We start from the raw sequence: 19,903 nt of genomic DNA on the forward strand, positions 1-19,903 counted from the left end.
TTGGACAGGATCACCTTGTTTTGTGCTGACTTTCAGCAGCCGCTATGCAGCGAGAGAACCCAGGGCCAGGCTTTTTTTTTAAAGTTTATTTCTTCATTTTCAGAGAAAGAGACCATGAGCAGGGGAAGGGCAGAGAGGCTCTGCCCAGCACAGAGCCTGATGTGAGGCTCGATCTCACAGCTGTGAGATCACGACCTGAGCCGAAACCCAAGAATCAGAGGCTTAACTGACTGAGCCACCCAGGTGCCCCTAAAGATTTCATTTTATTTTTATTTTTTAATTTTTTTTTAACGTTTATTTATTTTTGAGACAGAGAGAGACAGAGCATGAACAGGGGAGGAGCAGAGAGAGAGGGAGACACAGACCCTGAAACAGGCTCCAGGCTCCGAGCTGTCAGCACAGAGCCCGACGCGGGGCTCGAACTCACGGACCATGAGATCATGACCTGAGCTGAAGTCGGACGCTTAACCGACCGAGCCACCCAGGCGCCCCCAAGATTTTATTTTTTAAGTAATCTCTCCGCCCAGTATGGGACTTGAACTCACAACCCCGAGGTCTAGAATCGCACGCTTCACCCGCGGAGCCAGCCGGGTGCCCCAAGGCCCAGGCCTCGAAAGTGATTGTGTGATGGGCCCTGGGCCGGCCAAGGAGAGGAAACAGAGCCGAGAATAGCACTCGACCTCGGCGCCGGTCGGGCCCAGGTTGTCAGGAGCGCGGGCCAGGCCACAGCAACGGGGTGCCCGGACCAGCGTCCTCTGGGCTCTCAGCCGGCACCAGGTTCCCGCTGCCCTCGGGGTCAACTCTGCACAGCCCTGCGCTGCTGTGCCGCGATCTGTACTTGGAGGGAGGGGGTCGGAGGCTGAGCGGTGAGGCCAGTGTCAGGGTTCACGGCCAGCCTGGGTCCCTGCCCCTTGCTCTCAACCGCCTCTGTTCCCTGAGCATGATTTGTCCCCGTGGACGGTCAGGAACCGCACTGGGGGCTAAGAAACCGCAGGGGGTCCCGGGCCCTTCCAGATGATTGTGAAATTGCAGCCCCTCGGAGAGCAGAGAGGCAGCAGGGCACACATCACCCCTCCCCGCCCCCAGCCCGGCCCCAGGCCCTGACGGACAGCACAAGACGGGAGGGAAGCCGGCTGGAAGCTGGCGGTAGGTGCGTGGGTACCTTGGGTGCCAGCATCGTGGGTTGCGGTAGCTTTTTCTCTCGCATTTTCTATTTTCCAAATTTCCCCAAGAAACTAAAGCTCCGAAGGGCAGAGACGCTGGGCCCAGGTGGCCCAGGGCTGAGTGTATGTATGTGGAGTCTGGGTCCAGCCCTTTCCACTTCTGTGGCTCAGGCCGTGGGGGCTCAATCCTGCCGGCTCTTGCCTGGGCAGCCCCCCCCCCCCCAGAGCCGAAGACAGCGGGGGCTGGTGGGGGAGGAGAGCAAGAAGGAGAGATGTCATCCTCAGGGGGCGACCGGGTTGCCAACGGGAGGGGTTGTTTGCAAAGATCACGGGCGCCGCGGAGACAGCTGGGGCTCGGGGCTGATTGCCGCTGGGGGTGACGCTTCGTCGTTAACCCACCTGTTCCCTGCCTTTCCCACGACAGCGGGCAGCGCTGTACCCTGGACAGGGAGGGACGGGCATGCAGGGAGTTGCGGCCAGCCTCCCACAGGGCCAAGTTCATGGCAAGCGAGAGCAGTGAGTTCGGAAAGTCCCAGCAGCCTGGGGCCTTCGGGTCTCGCTCGGGGGTCTCAGAGAACAAGAAGCTGAATGGGAAAGGGATCCCCGTGTCAGGGCGAGCAGTCATTCATTCATTCCTTCCTTCACTCACTCACTCAGTCGTTTGTTTAGCACCTACTAGATGCCAGGCCAGTGCTGGGGGGGGGGCTGGAGGCAGCTGGGACTGAAGGAGAGTCCCCAAGGGGACACGGGCGTTGGCCCAGGCTGGTGGCGCTGGGGAAGTGTTTTTGTTAAGTGACACGCAGCCTCCCTCGCTCTATGAAATGACACGTTTCTTTTTTTCCCTTTCCCTTTCAAAGAAGCGTAAGAATGCAGTTGTCACATCTGCGACTCTCTCTTTTCGTCCCCGCCCTGTGTCGAAGAGCTGGCCCCCAAACACAGCCAACCCTGTCAGACACCCGTGTGGCCGGAAGCTGCCCGCACGGCGTTCGGGGACGGTGCCTGTCTCCCAGGCTCAGTCCCGTAGCTTTCCGTCTGATTCCCAGAGGGGTCCCTGGCCCCCAGAGAGTTAAGAGCCCTGTTCTCGAACACGATTTCAAGACTAGTGACAGGTACAGAGAGAATTGATTTAATGAAATGTCTTCTTCGTACGTCCGTAAAAAGAAACGAAATAGCATCCACAAGTCCTGGTAACTAAGAATGGTTAGAAAAAGGCAAACCTAGGTGGAGGTGTGATGGTAGTTTGGTTCGGTTTTTATTTTTTTTATTATTTGTTTAACGTTTATTTCTTTTTGAGAGAGAGAGAGGGAGGGGCAGGGAGAGAGGGAGACAGAGAATCCCAAGCAGGCTCCACACTGTCAGCGTGGAGCCCGAACTGGGGCTCGAACCCACGAACTGTGAGATTGTGACCTGAGCCGAAGTCAGATGCTTAACCGTCAGAGCCACCCAGGCGCCCCCCCCCCCCCAACAATAACTTGTAAAAAGTCGCTCATTTTTTGGTGGATAACGGCCGATCGATATCATGCTTCACCAATGTATCTGGATATAAATAACTCTTAGTATCTCCCATTTGTCGTGTTACAGCCGACACGTTGCTACAACACATGTTGTGTTTCAGCCGACCGTACCTGTGTTTGATATTTTTATGCCTGATCTAGAACATTCTGTAATGCTTTTAATTACATTTTTTTTTTTAACGCGGTGAGATACACACAATGTGAAATTTACTGGCCTAACCGTTAAGGGCCTCCCTGTATGTGCCCCGGGCTAAGTGGCTGGATGCGGCAGGCGCATCAGGGGTCTTTGGTCTGTCAACTCCCCCTTGGGACGGCTGGCCTCTCCGGGCAGCCGGGGCAGGGATGGTGGTGGGATCCAGCCAGGCCTGATGGGGAAGCCTGAGCCCTTCCTTTTCAGTTCTTTGTACTCCAACACAAAAATTTAACTTCTTTATATTATAGAATCCCTGCGTGCTCCGTGCGACCAAAGGGAACCATGACCACAGAGCTTAGTCATAATAAGTACAAGACAAAGATGGGTCCCCAATTCCTTTCTGCCCCACGCGTGGGGCCCTTGTCTGAGGCGGGTGGCCTGTCACAGTGGGTTTTTGCGCGGTGGGCCCCCAGGGCCGTCCGTCCTCGGTGGTGCCTGGGGATTCTGGGGCTGGGCCCCAAGATCCTGCCCTGAGGTCCTGCCTGGGCTGGGCACCCCCGGTTGCCAGTTGGTGGAGGTAACTGACAGCAGCACAGGTTTTGTGTCTCCCCCTCCGTTGGGCCTGACGTGTGCCGGCGGGAATGCCGGGACCGCTGTGGCTTCCACCCTGGGCCTGGAAGCAAACAGAAGGCACCAAGGAAAGCAGGCCGACTGAGCGCGTCGGGCCTCGAAGGGCAGGATGCCCCATCCCGGCCCCCTCCCCCCATCCGACGCAAGCCCGGACGTGTGGCAGAGGGCTCTAGCGTCGGCTGCCTCATTTGCTGGCTGTGCGACTCCGTGTAGCATTTACTGAGCACCTACTGTGTGCCAGGCACGGTGCTGGGCCCCGCAGACTCAGGGCCGGGTGAGGAGACGTGGTCCCTGTCTCGATGCCCGTGTAACCGCCACACGGGTTACACGAGCCAGTCACCAGGCACAGCTGTACGAGGCGCCACTGAGGCCCGGGCCAGGGGCAGGGGGCTGGGAGTATGGCTCCGTCCGCGGTGGCCAGAGAGGGCTTCTCTAAGGCACACGCCGAAACCAAGAATGAAAGGGTAAGTGGGAGTCAGCAGGGGAGGGAGGGGAAGAGTGGGCTGAGCAGAAAGTGTCCTGAGTGAAGTCCCTGTGCCTGGGCCGAACGGAACCTTCCCCAGCCTCCATTTCCCCATCCGCAAAGTGGGCATAATAGTCCTTGCCTCCTGGGCTCCATGGGACCATTGCGTGAAATTGTGCCTGGAAAGCTCATAGCCGTATGCCTGGCTCTCAGTTGTTTTGCAGAATCACAGACACCGGGAGGGCAGACGCTTGTGTAGACCCCCTCAAGTTCATGGGCTTCCCACAGGCCATCTAGTTCGGTATTTCTCCGCTGGAGTGGTTCTGCTCCCGGGGGGATACGTGGCCTTGTCTGGGGACACTTTTGGTCATCCTCACTTGGGAGCAGGTGCTACGGACACCTAGCAGACGGAGGCCTACATCGTACGGTGCGCAGAATCACCCAACCCCCCCGCAAGAATCACCCAACCCCAAATGTCAGTGGTGCTGGGGTGGAAAAACCCTGAGCTGGTCTAAGCCACTTATTATACCAGCAGGGGACCTGAGGGGCACTGCAGGGGAGGGGTACACGGGACTGGCATACAAGGCCCTGGCCTCCTGGAACGGGTTTTCTGGTGGCAGCATGTCTCAAGGGGGAGGCGGGGGGTGGGGGGCCCGGGCCTGTCGGAACCTGAGGCCGGGGGCCCTGGGTGGGGGCTGGAGTCACGTCTCTCAGTGACCTTGGAGCCGTGACGGCTCACAGGGTGGGGTGACCGGGGTGTCTGGGGCAGCAGATCCCCCCATATCTGCTCTGGCGAGGCAGGGTGCCCCCAACCTTCCCACGATGAACAGCGCTGCGCAGCGTTTGGGGCAGCAGGGCTCCAGCACGCGTTTGCACGGGGCGGTTTCTGCCTGGCCGGAGCTCTGATCCTGCTGCTGACTTAACTGTGTGACCCTGAGACGGTCTGTCTCCCTCTCTGGGCTCCCTGCCAATCCACCGAGGGCTGGGAGCCCATCAGTGGTTCTCTTGCCGTCTGCAGGAAGCTCTCAAGTGCTGGCCAGGGTCCTCGGGGCTTAGGAAGAAGGCACTGGATACCTGGGTCTCACTCCGTCCTTGTCTGGCAGTTTGTGTGTTCATGCATTCGTCTGTCCGTCCGTCCATCCGTCCGTCCGTCCATCCATCTCCTCGGACAGACATTTACTGAGCCCCCATCATACACCAGGGCCCACCCCCGGCAAGGGGCTCTGCAATGCCAGAGAGGTTACAGTGGGATGTCCCTCCAGGGATGCGACCTGGAAGCAAATGGGATATAGCGTGCTGGGGATCTCCCAAGGGGTGAGGGAGCAGAGGAACCTGTCCGGCTCTGGGGCGGGCGGGGATGGGGGGGCCTGGCCAGCATTCCCGGAAGCGACGTCAAAGCTGGGACGAGGTAGGTGAGTGGCTGAGCCCAGTGAAGAGAAAAAAGATGTGTTTTGCGGCCAGAGGGGCCTACGGGTACCAAGGCCTGGAGGCCGGAGATAGTATGGCACATTCTAGAGAGTGTGGCTGGGTGTGGAATATGGAGGTGGTTGGCAAGAGGAGGCTGGGCCTGGGGTTGCTTCCTGGGGATGGGCTTCCTGGGGCCCTCTGCAGGGGTACCTGGACGGTCCCCCTACCCCAGAAAGGCTCCCCACGGAGGCTGGCCTCCCCGCGTCCCCGCCTGCCCCAAGCTATCACTGCAGGGCCCCCACTGCTGGCTCTCTGCAGCTGCTCTCAGCGCTGGGGGTTCCTGCAGCCAAGCAAACCGCCCCCCCCCCACTCAGGAGCCACCCGCAGGGACCCTCTAGGAGCGGCTTTTGTCTTCTCTCCATTGTTTTTAACAGGCTTTCAGGATCACTTAAATACCACACATCCATCGTGGGGCAGTGAGAAGCCTGCGGGGGCCCCCATCCCGCCCCCGAGTGATCTGGTGGCTGGAGCGTGCCCCCGCACGGCCCCCAGACGGTCACCAGGCCCGTCCTCTCCTCCTGCCCAGGGACCTGTCTTGGCCAGGAGGCCTGGAGTCACGGATCAGGTCTTGTCCCTAAAACGCCCCTTCTCCCTGGCCGTGTGTCCTGCCCGGGTATGAAGTTGCGGCCCAGAGCACCCAGCTGGGGAGGAGGCTTTAGGGGAGGGTCCTGTGGGAGGCCGGGTCCCTTCCTGGTACCTGCGGTGGGAGGTACCGACCTCTTGCCTCCGCACCTTCATCTGTGAACCCCGCATCCCTGAGCTCAGCGCCCGGCATGGGGCAGAGGGCGAGATGGGGCAGCCGTCCCATTCCTGAGCAGGGACCTGGCCTCCCTGGGCCTCTGCTCCCTGCAGGTGTCCGGTGGGAGATGGGGAGGGGCACGGAGGCCTGGCCTCCTTCACGGCCTCCCGCTGGCTGTGGGCGTCCACCCCGGCCCGACCCCCCTCCCCCGTTCCATCTTCCCGCCTCCCCCTCACCCAGCAACCCCCATCCTGTTAACATCTGGCGTCCGTCGTGCAGGCTGACGATCCCCGAGTGTCCTGTGGGTCCCTTTAGGTCCTTGTATGTGCAGCACCCACCCAGGCCCCTCAGATTGTGCCCTGTGGGTGGGAGGGCAGCGGCCTCTCCACGTGCGACCTCTGTGAATGGGCCCCCGCCACGGTGCCACTTCCCAGGGCCGGGCACAGGGTGCCCCGAGTCCTCTCCCTAGACATGAGGGGAGAAGGGCGCCTTCACAAGGGTCTCAGGACGGAGCAGTGGGGCAGGTGGTAGTCTCGGCGACCCCGTGGCTCGGACAACTGGCCTCAGCCCCGGTCTGGGTTGCGAGGACGTGCAAGTCGGCCCCTCCCGGGCCTCAGCTTCCTCATCCCCCAAATGGGCTTCCTGGCAGGCTCGCTCGCTGGCCGTCGTGGGCGTTCCGGGAGAGTGGGTTTGCAGAGAGTGGCCCAGCGAGGTAAGGGCTGGGAACAGATAATAGCTGATGCCCTGCTGGCTTCCCTTGGTGCTAGGAATCTTCCTCCTCCAAGGAATCCTCCTCCAGCTGGGTTGCTAAGCTACGCCCAGGCGCCGACTCGCCAACTGGTTTACGACAGCCCGTCTGAGTTCATAATACAAAAGATCATGCTACTGATGGCTTTTTTTTGCCTGGCCTTATGTTAAGGATGCTACGTCATCCTCTCATCTGAGGCCGACAAGACAGACGTGGCAGCCGTCCCTTTTTAGGGACGAGGAGACTGAGGCTCAGGGGGGTAAAGACACTTGGCCAAGGTTGCACAGCCAGCAAATGGCAAAGCCGGGGTTTGGGCTCCAGAGCCGTGCGGCGGTCAGCTGGCTGCTTAGCTGCAGAATCCTGGGCCGGGCGCTGGGAATACGGTGGGGGGGGGGGCGGGGGGGGGGACAAACCAGGGTGCCCTCTGAGCTTGCTGCCCCGCTCCTGTGTCTCTTAGCACAGATCCCCGCGAACAGACGTGGGGGAGAGGGGGTGTGTGTAATGGGGGGCGGGGTGCAAGCATGTGGGAGGAGCCAGCTGCCGGCCCCATATGGTGGCTCTGCCCACCAGCGGTACCACCGGCACCGCCAGCCTGCCCCCGCTCTGTGGTGCCAGGAGGGGCTCAGCGGAGACGGTGGGGAGGCAGGGGTGCCCCGGTGTAAGAGCGTGACTTTAGGGGAGCTCGTTCGGGTGAGTTTTGTTTCAGCCCCGCTGTGTGGAGTGCAGGGCTGCGGGGGTAGGGAGGTGGCAGGTGCTCTGTGCACGGTGTGCAGGTTAATTCTCACGGCGACTCTTATCCCCCTGGTACGGACGAGGCTCAGAGAGGTGCCGTCACCCGTCCCAGGTCACACAGCTAGCCAGAGGCAGAGGGGGGATGAGCCCGTGCTGCACAGTGTCCAGGCCTGTGCCCCCCCCCCTCCCCACGTGGCACTGTCTCCCTGAACAGGATTCACAGCCTTCCGGGGACGCTGGCAGGTGGGTGGGTGATGCTGGCGCCTCTTTGACCCTCTCTCGCCCGGTCTGCCGCCTCCAGGTACAAAGGCTTCATCAAGGACTGCCCCAGCGGGCAGCTGGATGCCGCAGGCTTCCAGAAAATCTACAAGCAATTCTTCCCATTCGGAGATCCCACCAAGTTTGCTACGTTTGTTTTCAACGTCTTTGACGAAAACAAGGTGAGCCGGGGATTGACGGGGCCTGAGGGGGGGGGGAGGGGTTCAGCTTCCCCTCCCCCTCTCCCCCCTTCTTCCCCTCCGCTCCCCCTTCCCCCCCCCCGCTCCCCCCCCCCCCCCCCGGCTCGGCTCCCGCAGGCACCCGCAGCGTCTCCACACCCACACTCCGCTGCCGATGTTCCCTTCTGGAGGAGGAACACACATACGTGTGCACACACGCGCGCGCACACACACACAAACGCACTGACACACGCACATGCACACCAATGCGCGCGCGTGTCCCGGGCGCACGCACTTCCACCTGGGCCGCACGGAGACGGGTACGCACGCCCGTACCACGCACGCGCGCACGTACACAGAGACGCACACGCACACGCACGCACGCCTTGCCCTTGCTCACAAGAGCACAAAATGCAGATCCCTGCAGGGACCGTAGCAGGATTTAGAGCCGCAACTGACACTTACTGAATATTTACCACGGGCTCAGCTTTTCCCGTGGGTCGTTTTGAGTGAGGTTTTACAACCAAGCACCTCTGGGGCACGTCCTTTGAATACCCCCGTTTTGCAGATGGGGAAACTGAGGCTCTGAGCATCATACAGCGTGGGATCTTTTGTGCCTGGCTCCTTTCACAGAGCGTCATGTTTTCAAGGCTTCTCTGTGTCGGGAGCGTGTGTCCCCTCCCGGCGATGGCCGTGCTGACCTGTGGCGTATCCGCTGTGGGGCGCCCGCCGTCCTCAGCACCCTGGCCCATGCCTGCATCTTTCCAGGCTCCCTCCTGTTCATGGGGGACTTACCGGAACTCGATTTCACACTCTGGACTTCGGGCCCTCGGATGGTTTCCGTTCTGTCGTGCCCTGGCTTTCTCCCCCAGGTGCCCTCAGGCTGACAGTCACACTGCTTGGCCCTGGGAAGAGCTCTGCCCTCTATGGGCCTCAGTTTCCCTATTGGCAAAACAAACAGGTAGGATTAAACAGTTGAGGGCCCTGCGCTCCTCAGAAGCCTCTGAGCCTGTAGTTTGAAGCGAGGAGAAGGGGTTTCTAGACTCTTGCCCAGAGAGGGTGTGTGTGTGTGTGTGTGTGTGTGTGTGTGTGTGTGTGTGTTAGTGATGACTTCTGGCTCTTTCTCCCATCACATGTGGAGTTGGGCTCTGCCTTGAGCCTCAGTCCTTCTTCTGTCCTTCCTACCTGACCTGACCCATCTGTAATCGTCCCCCGCTCCCCACATCCCTTGTCCCTTCTCCCCCACCCTCCCCGTTTGGGTGTCCCTTAGCCGTGGGGTATTTGGTACCTGCCACTGCCCATCAGGTGCCCGAGGTCAAGCCTGACGGGTGACCCGGTGCTGACTGCGGCCTCCCCACCCCTCTCTCCTGTCAGGACGGGCGGATTGAATTCTCCGAGTTCATCCAGGCACTGTCGGTGACCTCGAGGGGCACCCTGGACGAGAAGCTGCGGTGTAAGTCCTGTCCCCGGGTTCCGTCAGGCGCACACTGGCTGGTCCCAGGCTGGAGGGAAACCAAAGAAGCGGGCCAGGCCGTCTGTCCAGGGCTGAGAGAGCGGCACAGATGTCCTGCCTTTCCAGGTCAAGGGAACTTTCCTGAAGGTGGCCGTGTAGGAGGAACGTGGCTTAGCAAGGCACGGTGGACAGACGGGGCAGGCAACAGGTGCAGACACGGGCCACGGGCAGCTTAGCGTCGAGTTAAAAGGCCCGATGCCAGCGCTGGCCGCACCCCTTGGGAATTCACTATTTCGACGACTGGTCTCACTCATTCACTTCATTCACTCATTCACCCAACAGATACCAGCCCAACACGGCCACGTGTGCGGGCCAGGAGGCGGGGACTCCACGGGGGAATCTGATAGGCAGGCACCTGCTCTCACCAGTGTCAGTCTGGCATGGGGACTTTATTTTTAAAAATCCCATAAAACTGCAGCCGAGGCAGGAAGGGGTGGGTGAGCCGACAGGAGAGGAACTGTTAAGAGTCAGGGGCTGAGGGGCGCCTGGGCGGCTCAGTCGGTTAAGCATCCGACTTCGGCTCGGGTCACCATCTCGTGGTCTGTGAGTTCGAGCCCCGCGTGGGGCTCTGTGCTGACAGCTCGGAGCCTGGAGCCTGGTTCCGATTCTGCGTCTCTCCCTCTCTCTCTGCCCCTCCCCCGCTCATGTTGTCTCTCCCTGTCTCAAAAATAAATAAACATTAAAAATTTTTTTAAAAAAGATCAGGGGCTGAGCTGGGGCCAGGGGAGAGCTGGCCGGGGTGGGAGGAGGGGAGAGGGTTGCAGGCAGGGGAAGAGCGTGTCCGAGGCCCCAGGGGGGACAGAGTTCCAAGCTGGAACACCGGGTGCCAAAGGGAGTCTGGACAGAGGATGGGAACAGCTGAGCCAGAACTCCCCGCTCTCCTGGACCTTGACACTGCGTTGCGTTGGTAACAAGAAATGCCTGCAGTTTCTTTCTCTCTCTTTTTTTTTTTTTTTTAGGAATAAAAGAGGATTTTATTCATGTAAAAGCTATACCCCGCCCCCATCCTGGGGGTATTATTTGATTTTCTGAGTCAACCATAGCAGGAAGCTGCATGATTGTGGATGGGCCGTGGGTGGAGAGGAGGGCGCGTCATTAGGGGGTCCTCCTGGTCCCTACCCCACTCAGCCCCGGCCTCAGCCTCCACTCTGGCAGACCCAGAGCCCCCTTCCTTTCTACTTTTGGTTCTTTCTTTCCTTCTTTTTTTTTTCTTTTTTTTTAGTTTATTTATTTATTTGAGAGAGAAAGATAGAGAACAAGCAGGGGAGGGGCACAGAACGGGAGACAGAGGACCCGAAGAGGGCTCAGCGCTGACAGCAGAGAGCCTGATGTGGGGCTTGAACTCACTCACGGAACCATTTGATTGTGGCCTGAGCGGAAGCCAGAAGCTTAACCGGCTGAGCCACCCAGGCGCCCCTGGTTTCTTTTTTGTTTTTAAACCCTAGTTGAAATGGTGTGTATGTCCATGTGCGTGTGTCTGTCTGTCCGTCCGTTTGTCCTGATGTGAATCCTCGTGGCCGATGAGTGTTGGGGCCCTTGGTCTCCCCTGTGTGCTGAGGGGCAGGAGGAAGGGGCGTGGCCCAGCCTGCCCTGCTCCAGGGTGACCCCGCCCCGGCTGCTTGCTCCCAGGGGCCTTCAAGCTCTATGATCTGGATAACGACGGCTACATCACCAGGAACGAGATGCTAGACATTGTGGACGCCATTTACCAGATGGTGGTGAGGCCTGGGCCCGATGGGGTGGGAGCGGCAGGAGGGGCGTCACATGTAGGGCCAGGGCCTGGCCGCACAGCCGCTCTCCTGCCCGGGGTGAGAGTTGGCCAGGGGAGGGGTGGCGGGCAGGGGCCACCGCCGCAGTGGGGCCGGAGGGGGCCGAGTGTTCTAGAGCCGGACTGCAGAGAGGGTAGAGGTGTGGGGAGGGGGAGCAGTCGGCACCTAGAAGCAGCCCAGATCTGGGAGGCAGATTTCTGGCCGGGAACCCACCGCCCACCTTGTCTCTCCCTGGCAGGGGAACACCGTGGAACTCCCCGAGGAGGAGAACACCCCCGAAAAGAGGGTGGACCGGATCTTCGCCATGATGGACAAGGTGAGCCCGGGGTGGGGGGAGACTGGTCCTCGGCCAGGTAAGGCGTGGGCCGGCAGTGGAGACCCTTATAAATGCACGGATGTTCAGGGCAGTGGCTTGGCCTGCTGAGATATCCACTGGTCGCCTGCTGTCCCCATCAGATGCCCAGAGTGTTAAATAAGTTTCCCTGACACTTTTTCTTCTCTCAATTAAGAGAGGGGCAGCTTTTTTTTTGTTTTTTAAGTTTATTTATTTTTGGCAGAGAGAGAAAGAGAGAGAGAGTACAAACAGGAGAGGGGCAGAGAGAAAGGGAGACACAGGATCCGAAATGGGCTCTGCTCTGATTGCGGAGAGCCCAATTCGGGGCTTGAACTCACAGACCGTGCGATCGTGGCCTGAGCCAAAGTCGGGCGCTTAACAGACTTGAGTCGCCCAGGCGCCCCAGCCTCCACTAAGATTCTTAACCTTTTTTACTTCTTGCCATGGGCCCCTCTGACATATTGGAGATGTCTGTGGGTATCTGAGAATAATGATTTTCAGTGTATCCAATCAAATCCATGGGGTTGAAAAGCAAGGGAATGATTTGGGAATATAGCCATCAAAATATTATTTTATTTTATTTTATTTTATTTTATTTTACTTATTTATTATTTTTTTATTTACCTTGGAGACAGAGAGAGAGTGTGAGTGGGGGAGGGGCAGAGAGAGAGGGAGACCCAGAATCCAAAGCAGCTCCAGGCTCCGAGCTGTCAGCACAGAGCCCGACGCGGGGCTTGAACTCACGGGCCGTGAGATCATGACCTGAGCCGAAGTCGGTCGCTTAACCGACTGAGCCACTCAGGTGCCCCTTTATTTTTTTAATGTTTATTTTAGAGAGAGAAAGGGAGAGAGAGAGAGAGAGAGAGAGAGCGACTGCGTGAGCAGGGGGAGGGGCAGAGAGAGAGGGAGACAGAGGATCCAAAGCGAGCTCTGCATTGTCAGCACAGACCCCCGTGTGGGTCTCAGACTCACAGATCTCCGAGACCGTGACCTGAGCTGAGTTCAGATGCTCAACTGACAGCCGCCCAGGCGCCCCTCTGGGAGTCGTTTAAATGCCCTTGCGAGAGTGACTCCAGAGAAATGCATTCGGCTCTCAGCCCTTTGGAATTAACTGCCATTTACGGGATTTAATGACCGTGATAGCAGGTATGGAGTTAGGGGCGCTCGAAGGCTGCTGAGCACTTTGCACATCTTAGGCTCCCAGAGCCGTCACCCCGGTGCCCTGAGGAAGCCACGTAGTAGTTACCTCTCGTGCCCAGGTGAGGAAACCGGGGCCCGGGGAGGTGGAACACGTGCCCAAGGTCACCCTGCCGGCAAGCGCCCAGGTCTGTCTGATGCCCGAGCCCTCTTACCTAGTGAGCGACACCGCCTCCCTCCTGACCTGACTTTGTTTCGAAGCTGTCTCTCGGCCAGTCCCGGGCCGGGCTTGGGGAGGGGATGTTCGGGGTCCGGCCCAGAGGCCCCTCTCCTAAGAGGCTGGTCGTCCCTCTACCTTTAGCTGTCTGTCTTTCTCTCTCTGCTTGCAGAACGCCGACGGGAAGCTGACCCTACAGGAGTTCCAGGAGGGATCCAAGGCAGACCCCTCCATCGTGCAGGCGCTGTCCCTCTATGACGGGCTGGTATAGTCCACGGCCCAGAGCCGGGGTGAGTGGAGGGGGACCTGGGGCCTGGGGTGGGGGGCGGGACACTTCCAGACACTTCCAGAACCTCCGTTCTGGAAGACAACTGTGTCCCTTTTTCTTCCTCATTCTCTCCTTCCTCTTCTCTCTGCCTCTTCTCCGTTATGCGTCGTGGAGAGAATCCCAGGCAGGCACCATGCTGAGTGCGGAGCCTGACGCGGGGCTCGATCCCACGACCCTGGGATCATGGCCCGAGCCAAAATCAAGAGTCCAATGCTCAACCGACTGAACCACCCAGGCGCCCTGAAATTCACAGGGGTTTTGTAGATTAATCATATATCTATGATCCTGCTAATGTCATTTGTCAAATCTAAGAGTCTGCCTTTGAGTCTTTGGGACTTTCTAGGCTTTCTTTCTTTCCCTGCTTTCTTTCCGTCATCTGTTTCTTTGCCCTGCTTCCTTGCACTGGCTGGGCCTGCAGCACAGTGCCCCCTAGGAGTAGAGAAGATGAGCATTCCTGTCTCACTCTTGGTCTTGGGGGAAAAGTTTCAAGAATTGACTATTAGATTAGTTAATTTAGAATTAATCCGGTAATTATTATTAGGATGTCTGGTATAGGTCTTCTGCTGGAAGGTTTTATCAGATTTAGAAAGTTTCCCTTTCTAGTTTGCCAGGAGTTATTTTTTATTTTATTTTATTATTTTTTACTTTTTTTTTAAACGTTTATTCATTTCTAAGAGACAGAGAGAACAGAGCGTGAGCAGGGGAGGGGTCCATGAGACAGAATCCAAAGCAGGCTCCGGGCTCTGTCTGGGCGGTCAGCACAGAGCCCGAAGCGGGGCTCGAACTCACGGACCTCGAGACCAGGACCTGAGCCGAAGTCGGCCGCTCAACCGACTGAGCCACCCAGGCGCCCTGTGGTTTTTGAATGCTAAGTCACCCTTGCGTTCTCAGAATAAAACTCCACTTCCGGAGGTGTGCTAATCCTTTTGATGTATCGTCAGATTTGGTTTGCTGATAACTTTCTTCCGGAGGCTTATGCCATTCCGAAGCTTTTCTGATGATGAGGGTGGTGACTGTTTTACACAAGAAATCCTTTTCCACTGAAGAGACGTCACAGAACAGGTTGAGGGGCTCCTGGCTGGCTCAGTCCGGTGGAACACGTGACTCTTGATCTCGGGGTCGTGAGTCTGAGCCTCGCGCTGGGTATACCTAAAAATAAGATCTTAAAAAATATATATATATGTTGAAGAAGAACACCTGCCTACAAAAAGTTTATTTTTACAAGCCTTCGTGTATTCCCCGGATAGAACCGCTGTGTGCGTTTTTGTGTCCGGGGTGATTCAAAAAGGATTGAACGCTCACAAAAACCGAATCCTCAGTAACTGGGTCAGCCTGGGGATAGGTAATCAAGCCGGTTTCTAAAGGAATCATCACAGTCCCTTCTCTAATCTCAGAAAAGCCCAGTGTGTGCCTCTGGATCCCACGGTGCTTATGATCCTCTGTCACATCTCCCAGAGGCTCCTTTTTTTTTTCTTTTTTTTAATGTTTATTTATTTTTGAGACAGGGAGAGACAACATGAACGGGGGAGGGGCAGAGAGAGAGGGAGACACAGAATCTGAAACAGGCTCCAGGCTCCGAGCCGTCAGCACAGAGCCCGACGCGGGGCTCGAACTCACGGACCGCGAGATCGTGACCTGAGGCGAAGTCGGCCGCTTAACCGACTGAGCCACCCAGGTGCCCTTCCCAGAGGCTCCCTTTGTGTGGTAAATGTCGCCAGTGGCCTCTGTGGCAGCTGTCACGTGACAATGTTGCTTGGTCTCCTGCAGGCCGTGGAAGAAGCGGTCCGCACAGAGGTTCTTGATGTTTCTGTCCCCCAGAAAAAGTCACATGGCGTCATTAGTCTCTTTACAGCAGGTGATTATTTTGGAATCACCCTAATTGTTTCCGTCTCACGGTTTTCTGTGAACACATATGGGTTTGTATTTCCCCAGCAGCAGCGAGCTCATAACCATATGTTGGCGGTTGGTTTTTTTGTTTTTTGTTTTTAATGAACAACTTATAGGGAATGTTTGTTTTCTTTTGGCAATTTAACACTAGGAAAAGAGATTTTTTTAATAGGTTTTTTTTAATGTTTATTTTTGAGAGAGAGAGAGAGAGAGACAGAGAGAGCAAGGGAGGGGCAGAGAGACAGGGAGAGGGGACCTGAAGTGGGCTCTGTGCTAACAGCAGAGAGCCCGACACGGGGCTCGAACTCATGAGATCACGACCTGAGCCCGAAGTCAGACGCTTAACCGACTGAGCCACCCAGGTGCCCCAAGAGAAGAAATTAAAAAAAGAATTTTTTTTAATGTTTATTTATTCTTGAGAGTCAGAGAGAGAGAGAGAGAGAAAGAAACAGAGCGTGACTAGGGGAGGGGCAGAGAGAGAGGGAGAGAGGGAGACCCAGAATATGAAGCAGGCTCCAGGCTCTGAGCTGTCAGCACAGAGCCCGACGCGAGGCTTGAAGTCATGAACCGCAAGATCATGACCTGAGCCAAAGTCAGACACTCAACCGACTGAGCCCCCCAGGCGCCCCCAAAGAAAAGAGATTTTTAACATAGTTTACCCAACTTGGCACAAAGTCCACTTCATGCTGTGTCTACACTGGCTTTCCTTCACACCATTTATGGAGGGACCCATTTTATGCTCACCGGCAACATGGCGGCCGAAAATATGCTACTTTATTTTCATGACAGACTTTTCACACAACCTGCCTATAAGCTCGCCCTGAAAATTGCCTTCCTCCTTTTCTTAGGCTTGTCCTCAAACCTGCTGGATGGTAATTATATCCAACTTGTGTTCCATCATTTCATATTTATTCACAGATTCCTGATGTATCATAATTGTTAGATAAGCTCCTGTTATATAATTCACTGAACCGCTGAGGAACGGAGATCCTGTATATTTCCTGCATCGGTAAAAATGTTCGAGGCCATCATTTCTTTTTTTTTTTTAATTTTTTTTTTCAACGTTTTTTATTTATTTTTGGGACAGAGAGAGAGCATGAACGGGGGAGGGGCAGAGAGAGAGGGAGACACAGAATCGGAAACAGGCTCCAGGCTCTGAGCCATCAGCCCAGAGCCCGACACGGGGCTCGAACTCACGGACCGCGAGATCATGACCTGACTGAAGTCGGACGTCCAACCGACTGCGCCACCCAGGCGCCCCCGAGGCCATCATTTCTAATAGCTGCATAGTATTCTGTTGCGTGGCTGGGCCATACTTGACCTAGGCCTGTGCTTGGGACACGTAGGTTGTTGGAAATCTCAAGGTGGATTTTGTTGTTGTTGTTTATTTATTTATTTTGAGAGAGAGAGAGTGCGCGCTTGTGAGCAGGGGAGGGGCGGAGAGAGAGAATCCCAAGCAGGCTCCGCGTTGTCAACACAGATCCCAATGCGGGACTTGAACCCGTGAACCTATGAGATCATGAGTAGAGCTGAAATCAAGAGTCAGACACTTAACTGACTGAGCCACCCAGGTGCCCCATGAGGTGGATTTTTTAAAAACTTCTGTTGTTGTTTTTTTTATTTATGAGAGTGAGAGAGACAGAGTGTAAGCAGGGAAGGGACAGAGAGAGAGGGAGACACAGAATCCCAAGCAGGCTCCAGGTTCCGAGCTGTCAGCACAGAGCCCGATGCCGGGCTTGAGCTCACAAACCACAAGATCATGACCTGAGCCGAAGTCGGACGCTTAACCGACTGAGCCACCCAGGCGCCCCTAAAAAAAACCTTTGTAATGACAGGCAATGACAGAAGGAATGGTGTATTCTCATTACCCGTCACCCAGCTTCAGAATCACCAATTTGTGGCCAATCTTGTGCCGTCTGTATCCTCCATATGCACCTTCGTGGTGGGTTATTTTGAAGCAAATTCAAGACATATTATTTCAGACATAAATATTTCAAGGCGTATTCTGAAAAGATAACATTTAAAAAAAATTTTTTTTTACACTTATATATTTATTTTTGAGAGATGGAGAGACAGAGCATGAGAGGGGGAGGGGCAGAGAGAGAGGGAGACGCAAAATCCGAAGTGGGCTCCAGGCTCCGAGACATCAGCACAGAGCCCGATGCGGGGCTCAAACCCACGAACCGCGAGATCGTGACCTGAGCCGAAGTCGGCTGCTCAACCGACTGAGCCCCCCAGGCGCCCCAAGATAACATTTCTTTATATAGAGTCCATAATAGCGAAAAAAAAAAACCCAGTACTAATTCCCTGATACCCCCCAGTCTGCAGCTAAGCTAGTCTTCCCATTTCTTGTGGCCTCGCAATGTTTTGTTTCTTGGAAACAGAATCAGAATGAATTCCACCTATTGTAATTGGCTGATAGGTCTCTCACGTTCATTTTATTTTATTTTATTAAAAAAAATTTTTTTTCAACGTTTTTTATTTATTTTTGGGACAGAGAGAGACAGAGCATGAACGGGGGAGGGGCAGAGAGAGAGGGAGACACAGAATCGGAAACAGGCTCCAGGCTCTGAGCCATCAGCCCAGAGCCCGACGCGGGGCTCAAACTCACGGACCGCGAGATCGTGACCTGGCTGAAGTCGGACGCTTAACCGACTGCGCCACCCAGGCGCCCCTCTCACGTTCATTTTAATGTCTCCCCCTCCCCTTTCTTTTGCTTTGCTATTTGCTGAGAAATACATTCCGTGGAGTCTCCTACCTCGCGGTTTGCTGATTGGGCCCCCGTGGGTCGTTTTAACATGTTCTTCAGTTTCCTGTTCTTCCTGGAAATGGGCACTTAGATGGGCAGGCTTGCCCGGCACTCACTTTGACCCACTTTTGACGAGAGCACCTCCCGAAGGGGGCTTTGTGTGTCCACCAGGCATCACGTGAGGTCTGGTGACGTCGGCAGCCACTGGTGACGAGCCCTTCATTCATTCGTTCATTCACGCATGCGTGCATTCATTCATTCATTCAGTAGGTGGTGTTCCAGAGCTGTCCGTCCTTCTTTGTGGTTAGCTCGGTTGTTTACTCTACTGGGAAACTTCCCCCTCATCAATGGTGTGGTTACTGCAGCCTCATTTCTAAAGGAAAGGCAGGATAGATACTCGATTCTTCCTGGCTTCCAGCTTTTCAAAAACAGATGGGTTTCTAACATCCTTTAGAGGGGACCAATCACGGATTTATGGATTTAAACGCATTTGATGGGTTCCATTGTGTTTGCGGTTTGAAGCAGCAGGTCCAGTGCTGGGGATCGCAAGGGTTCACAGATTGGCCACAGAAGGCAGGGCACGGGATTGGAAACTCAGCCAAGTGCCCCGGGGTCGGCACAGGGAGGACCCTTCCCTTCCCCTGCACCCCGGCGGCCACCCCAACTCTGCTCCCGTGGGGCCTGCCTGCTCCTTCGGGTCACCACCACGTAGCTGCTGACTAGCCCAGCCCAGCCGATGCTTTCTGGTCATGTCACACAGATCTGGGAAATAACCCCTTTTGGATCAGACGCCTACCCCGTGCGTTCGGGGCAGCAGGGACTTGGGATTTAAGTGGAGCAGGGTTACGGGAAGGATCTGTGGATTGTGCAGACGGTGGTAGGCAGCCCGGTCCTCCGTGCTGCTTTTTTCAAAAACATACTGAGGCGAAAGTCGCATGACATAAAATGAACCATTGCATTAAAAAAATGTTTTTTAACACTTTTTTTTTTTTTTAAGTAACCTGGGGCTTGAACTTACAACCCTGAGATCAGGAGTCACACGTTCTACTGACTGAGCCAGCCAGGCACCCCCAAATTAACCATTTGATTTTATTTATTCAAAGGAGGCTCCATACCCTCACGGGGCTTCAGACTTGACCCTGAGATCAAGACCTGAGCTGAGATCGAGAGTCCGACGCCGGGTGCGCCTGGGTGGCTCAGTCAGTTAAGGCATCCGACTTCGGCTCGGGTCATGATCTCACAGTCCGTGAGTTCGAGCCCCGCTTCGGGCTCTGTGCTGACAGTGTGGAGCCTGCTTGGGATCCTCTTTTTCTCCCTCTCTCTGTCCCATCCCCGCTTGTGTGCTCTCTCTCTCTCTCTCAAAAGAAAGAAAGGAAGCAAAAACCCACCTTCATGTCCATTAAGCACTTTCGCCCCATCCCGCCTCCAACCCAGCCCCCGGCAGGCAGCCTCAGCCTGCCTTCCGTCTCTATGGATTTGCCTACTTGGGACGTGTCCTCGGAACGCAGTCTCTCACATAAATGCAATACGCGGCTTTTAGCGCGCGGTACCTTTCACTTCGCGTAACGTCTTCGAGGCTCCTTGTCGGAGCGGGTATCAGGACCTTGTTCCCTTTTTACCTGGGAGGGAAATTGCTAGATCCCACGGTAACTGTGTTGAACCCTTTGGGTGCCATCGTTTGCACTGCCACCAGCAAGGGTGAGGGTCCTAACGTCTCCACGCCCTGGCCAACACTTGTGACGTCCCCGCGTGTGGAGGATAGCCATCCCGGCGGGTGTGGGGTGGTGTCTCATTGTGGGATTTATTTGTGTGTCCCCGGTGACGAAGCCTGTTGAACATCTTCTGTGCCTGTCGGCCACGCCACGCCTCGGCCTTCGTGGCTGCAAGTTATCCGATCCTAGGGCTGCGCCCTCATTTATCCGACCGGCTCCCTAGCTCGCTCC

At 56.2% G+C, this 19,903-nt stretch overlaps 1 protein-coding gene across 2 annotated transcripts in view; it reads left to right on the forward strand.

Annotated features, from left to right (window-relative positions):
* Positions 1-19,903, forward strand: part of NCS1 (neuronal calcium sensor 1) — a 55,761-nt gene that overhangs the window by 31,061 nt on the left and 4,797 nt on the right. The window contains exons 3-7 of one of the 2 annotated variants that reach the window (XM_086684279.1): positions 7,891-8,029; positions 9,401-9,479; positions 11,169-11,257; positions 11,547-11,624; positions 13,169-13,286. In XM_086684279.1, coding sequence (XP_086540405.1) covers positions 7,891-8,029; positions 9,401-9,479; positions 11,169-11,257; positions 11,547-11,624; positions 13,169-13,267 — 484 coding nt within the window. In that variant the 3' untranslated portion in view covers positions 13,268-13,286. Of the gene's footprint in view, positions 1-7,890; positions 8,030-9,400; positions 9,480-9,605; positions 9,688-9,821; positions 10,033-11,168; positions 11,258-11,546; positions 11,625-13,168; positions 13,287-19,903 lie in introns of those variants that run through there. The other variant, XM_086684278.1, reaches the window with a different exon arrangement.

Source organism: Puma concolor, chromosome D4 (assembly GCF_028749965.1).
Source record: "Puma concolor isolate L17-30 chromosome D4, mPumCon1.1.hap2, whole genome shotgun sequence".
Classification (NCBI taxonomy): domain Eukaryota; kingdom Metazoa; phylum Chordata; class Mammalia; order Carnivora; family Felidae; genus Puma; species Puma concolor.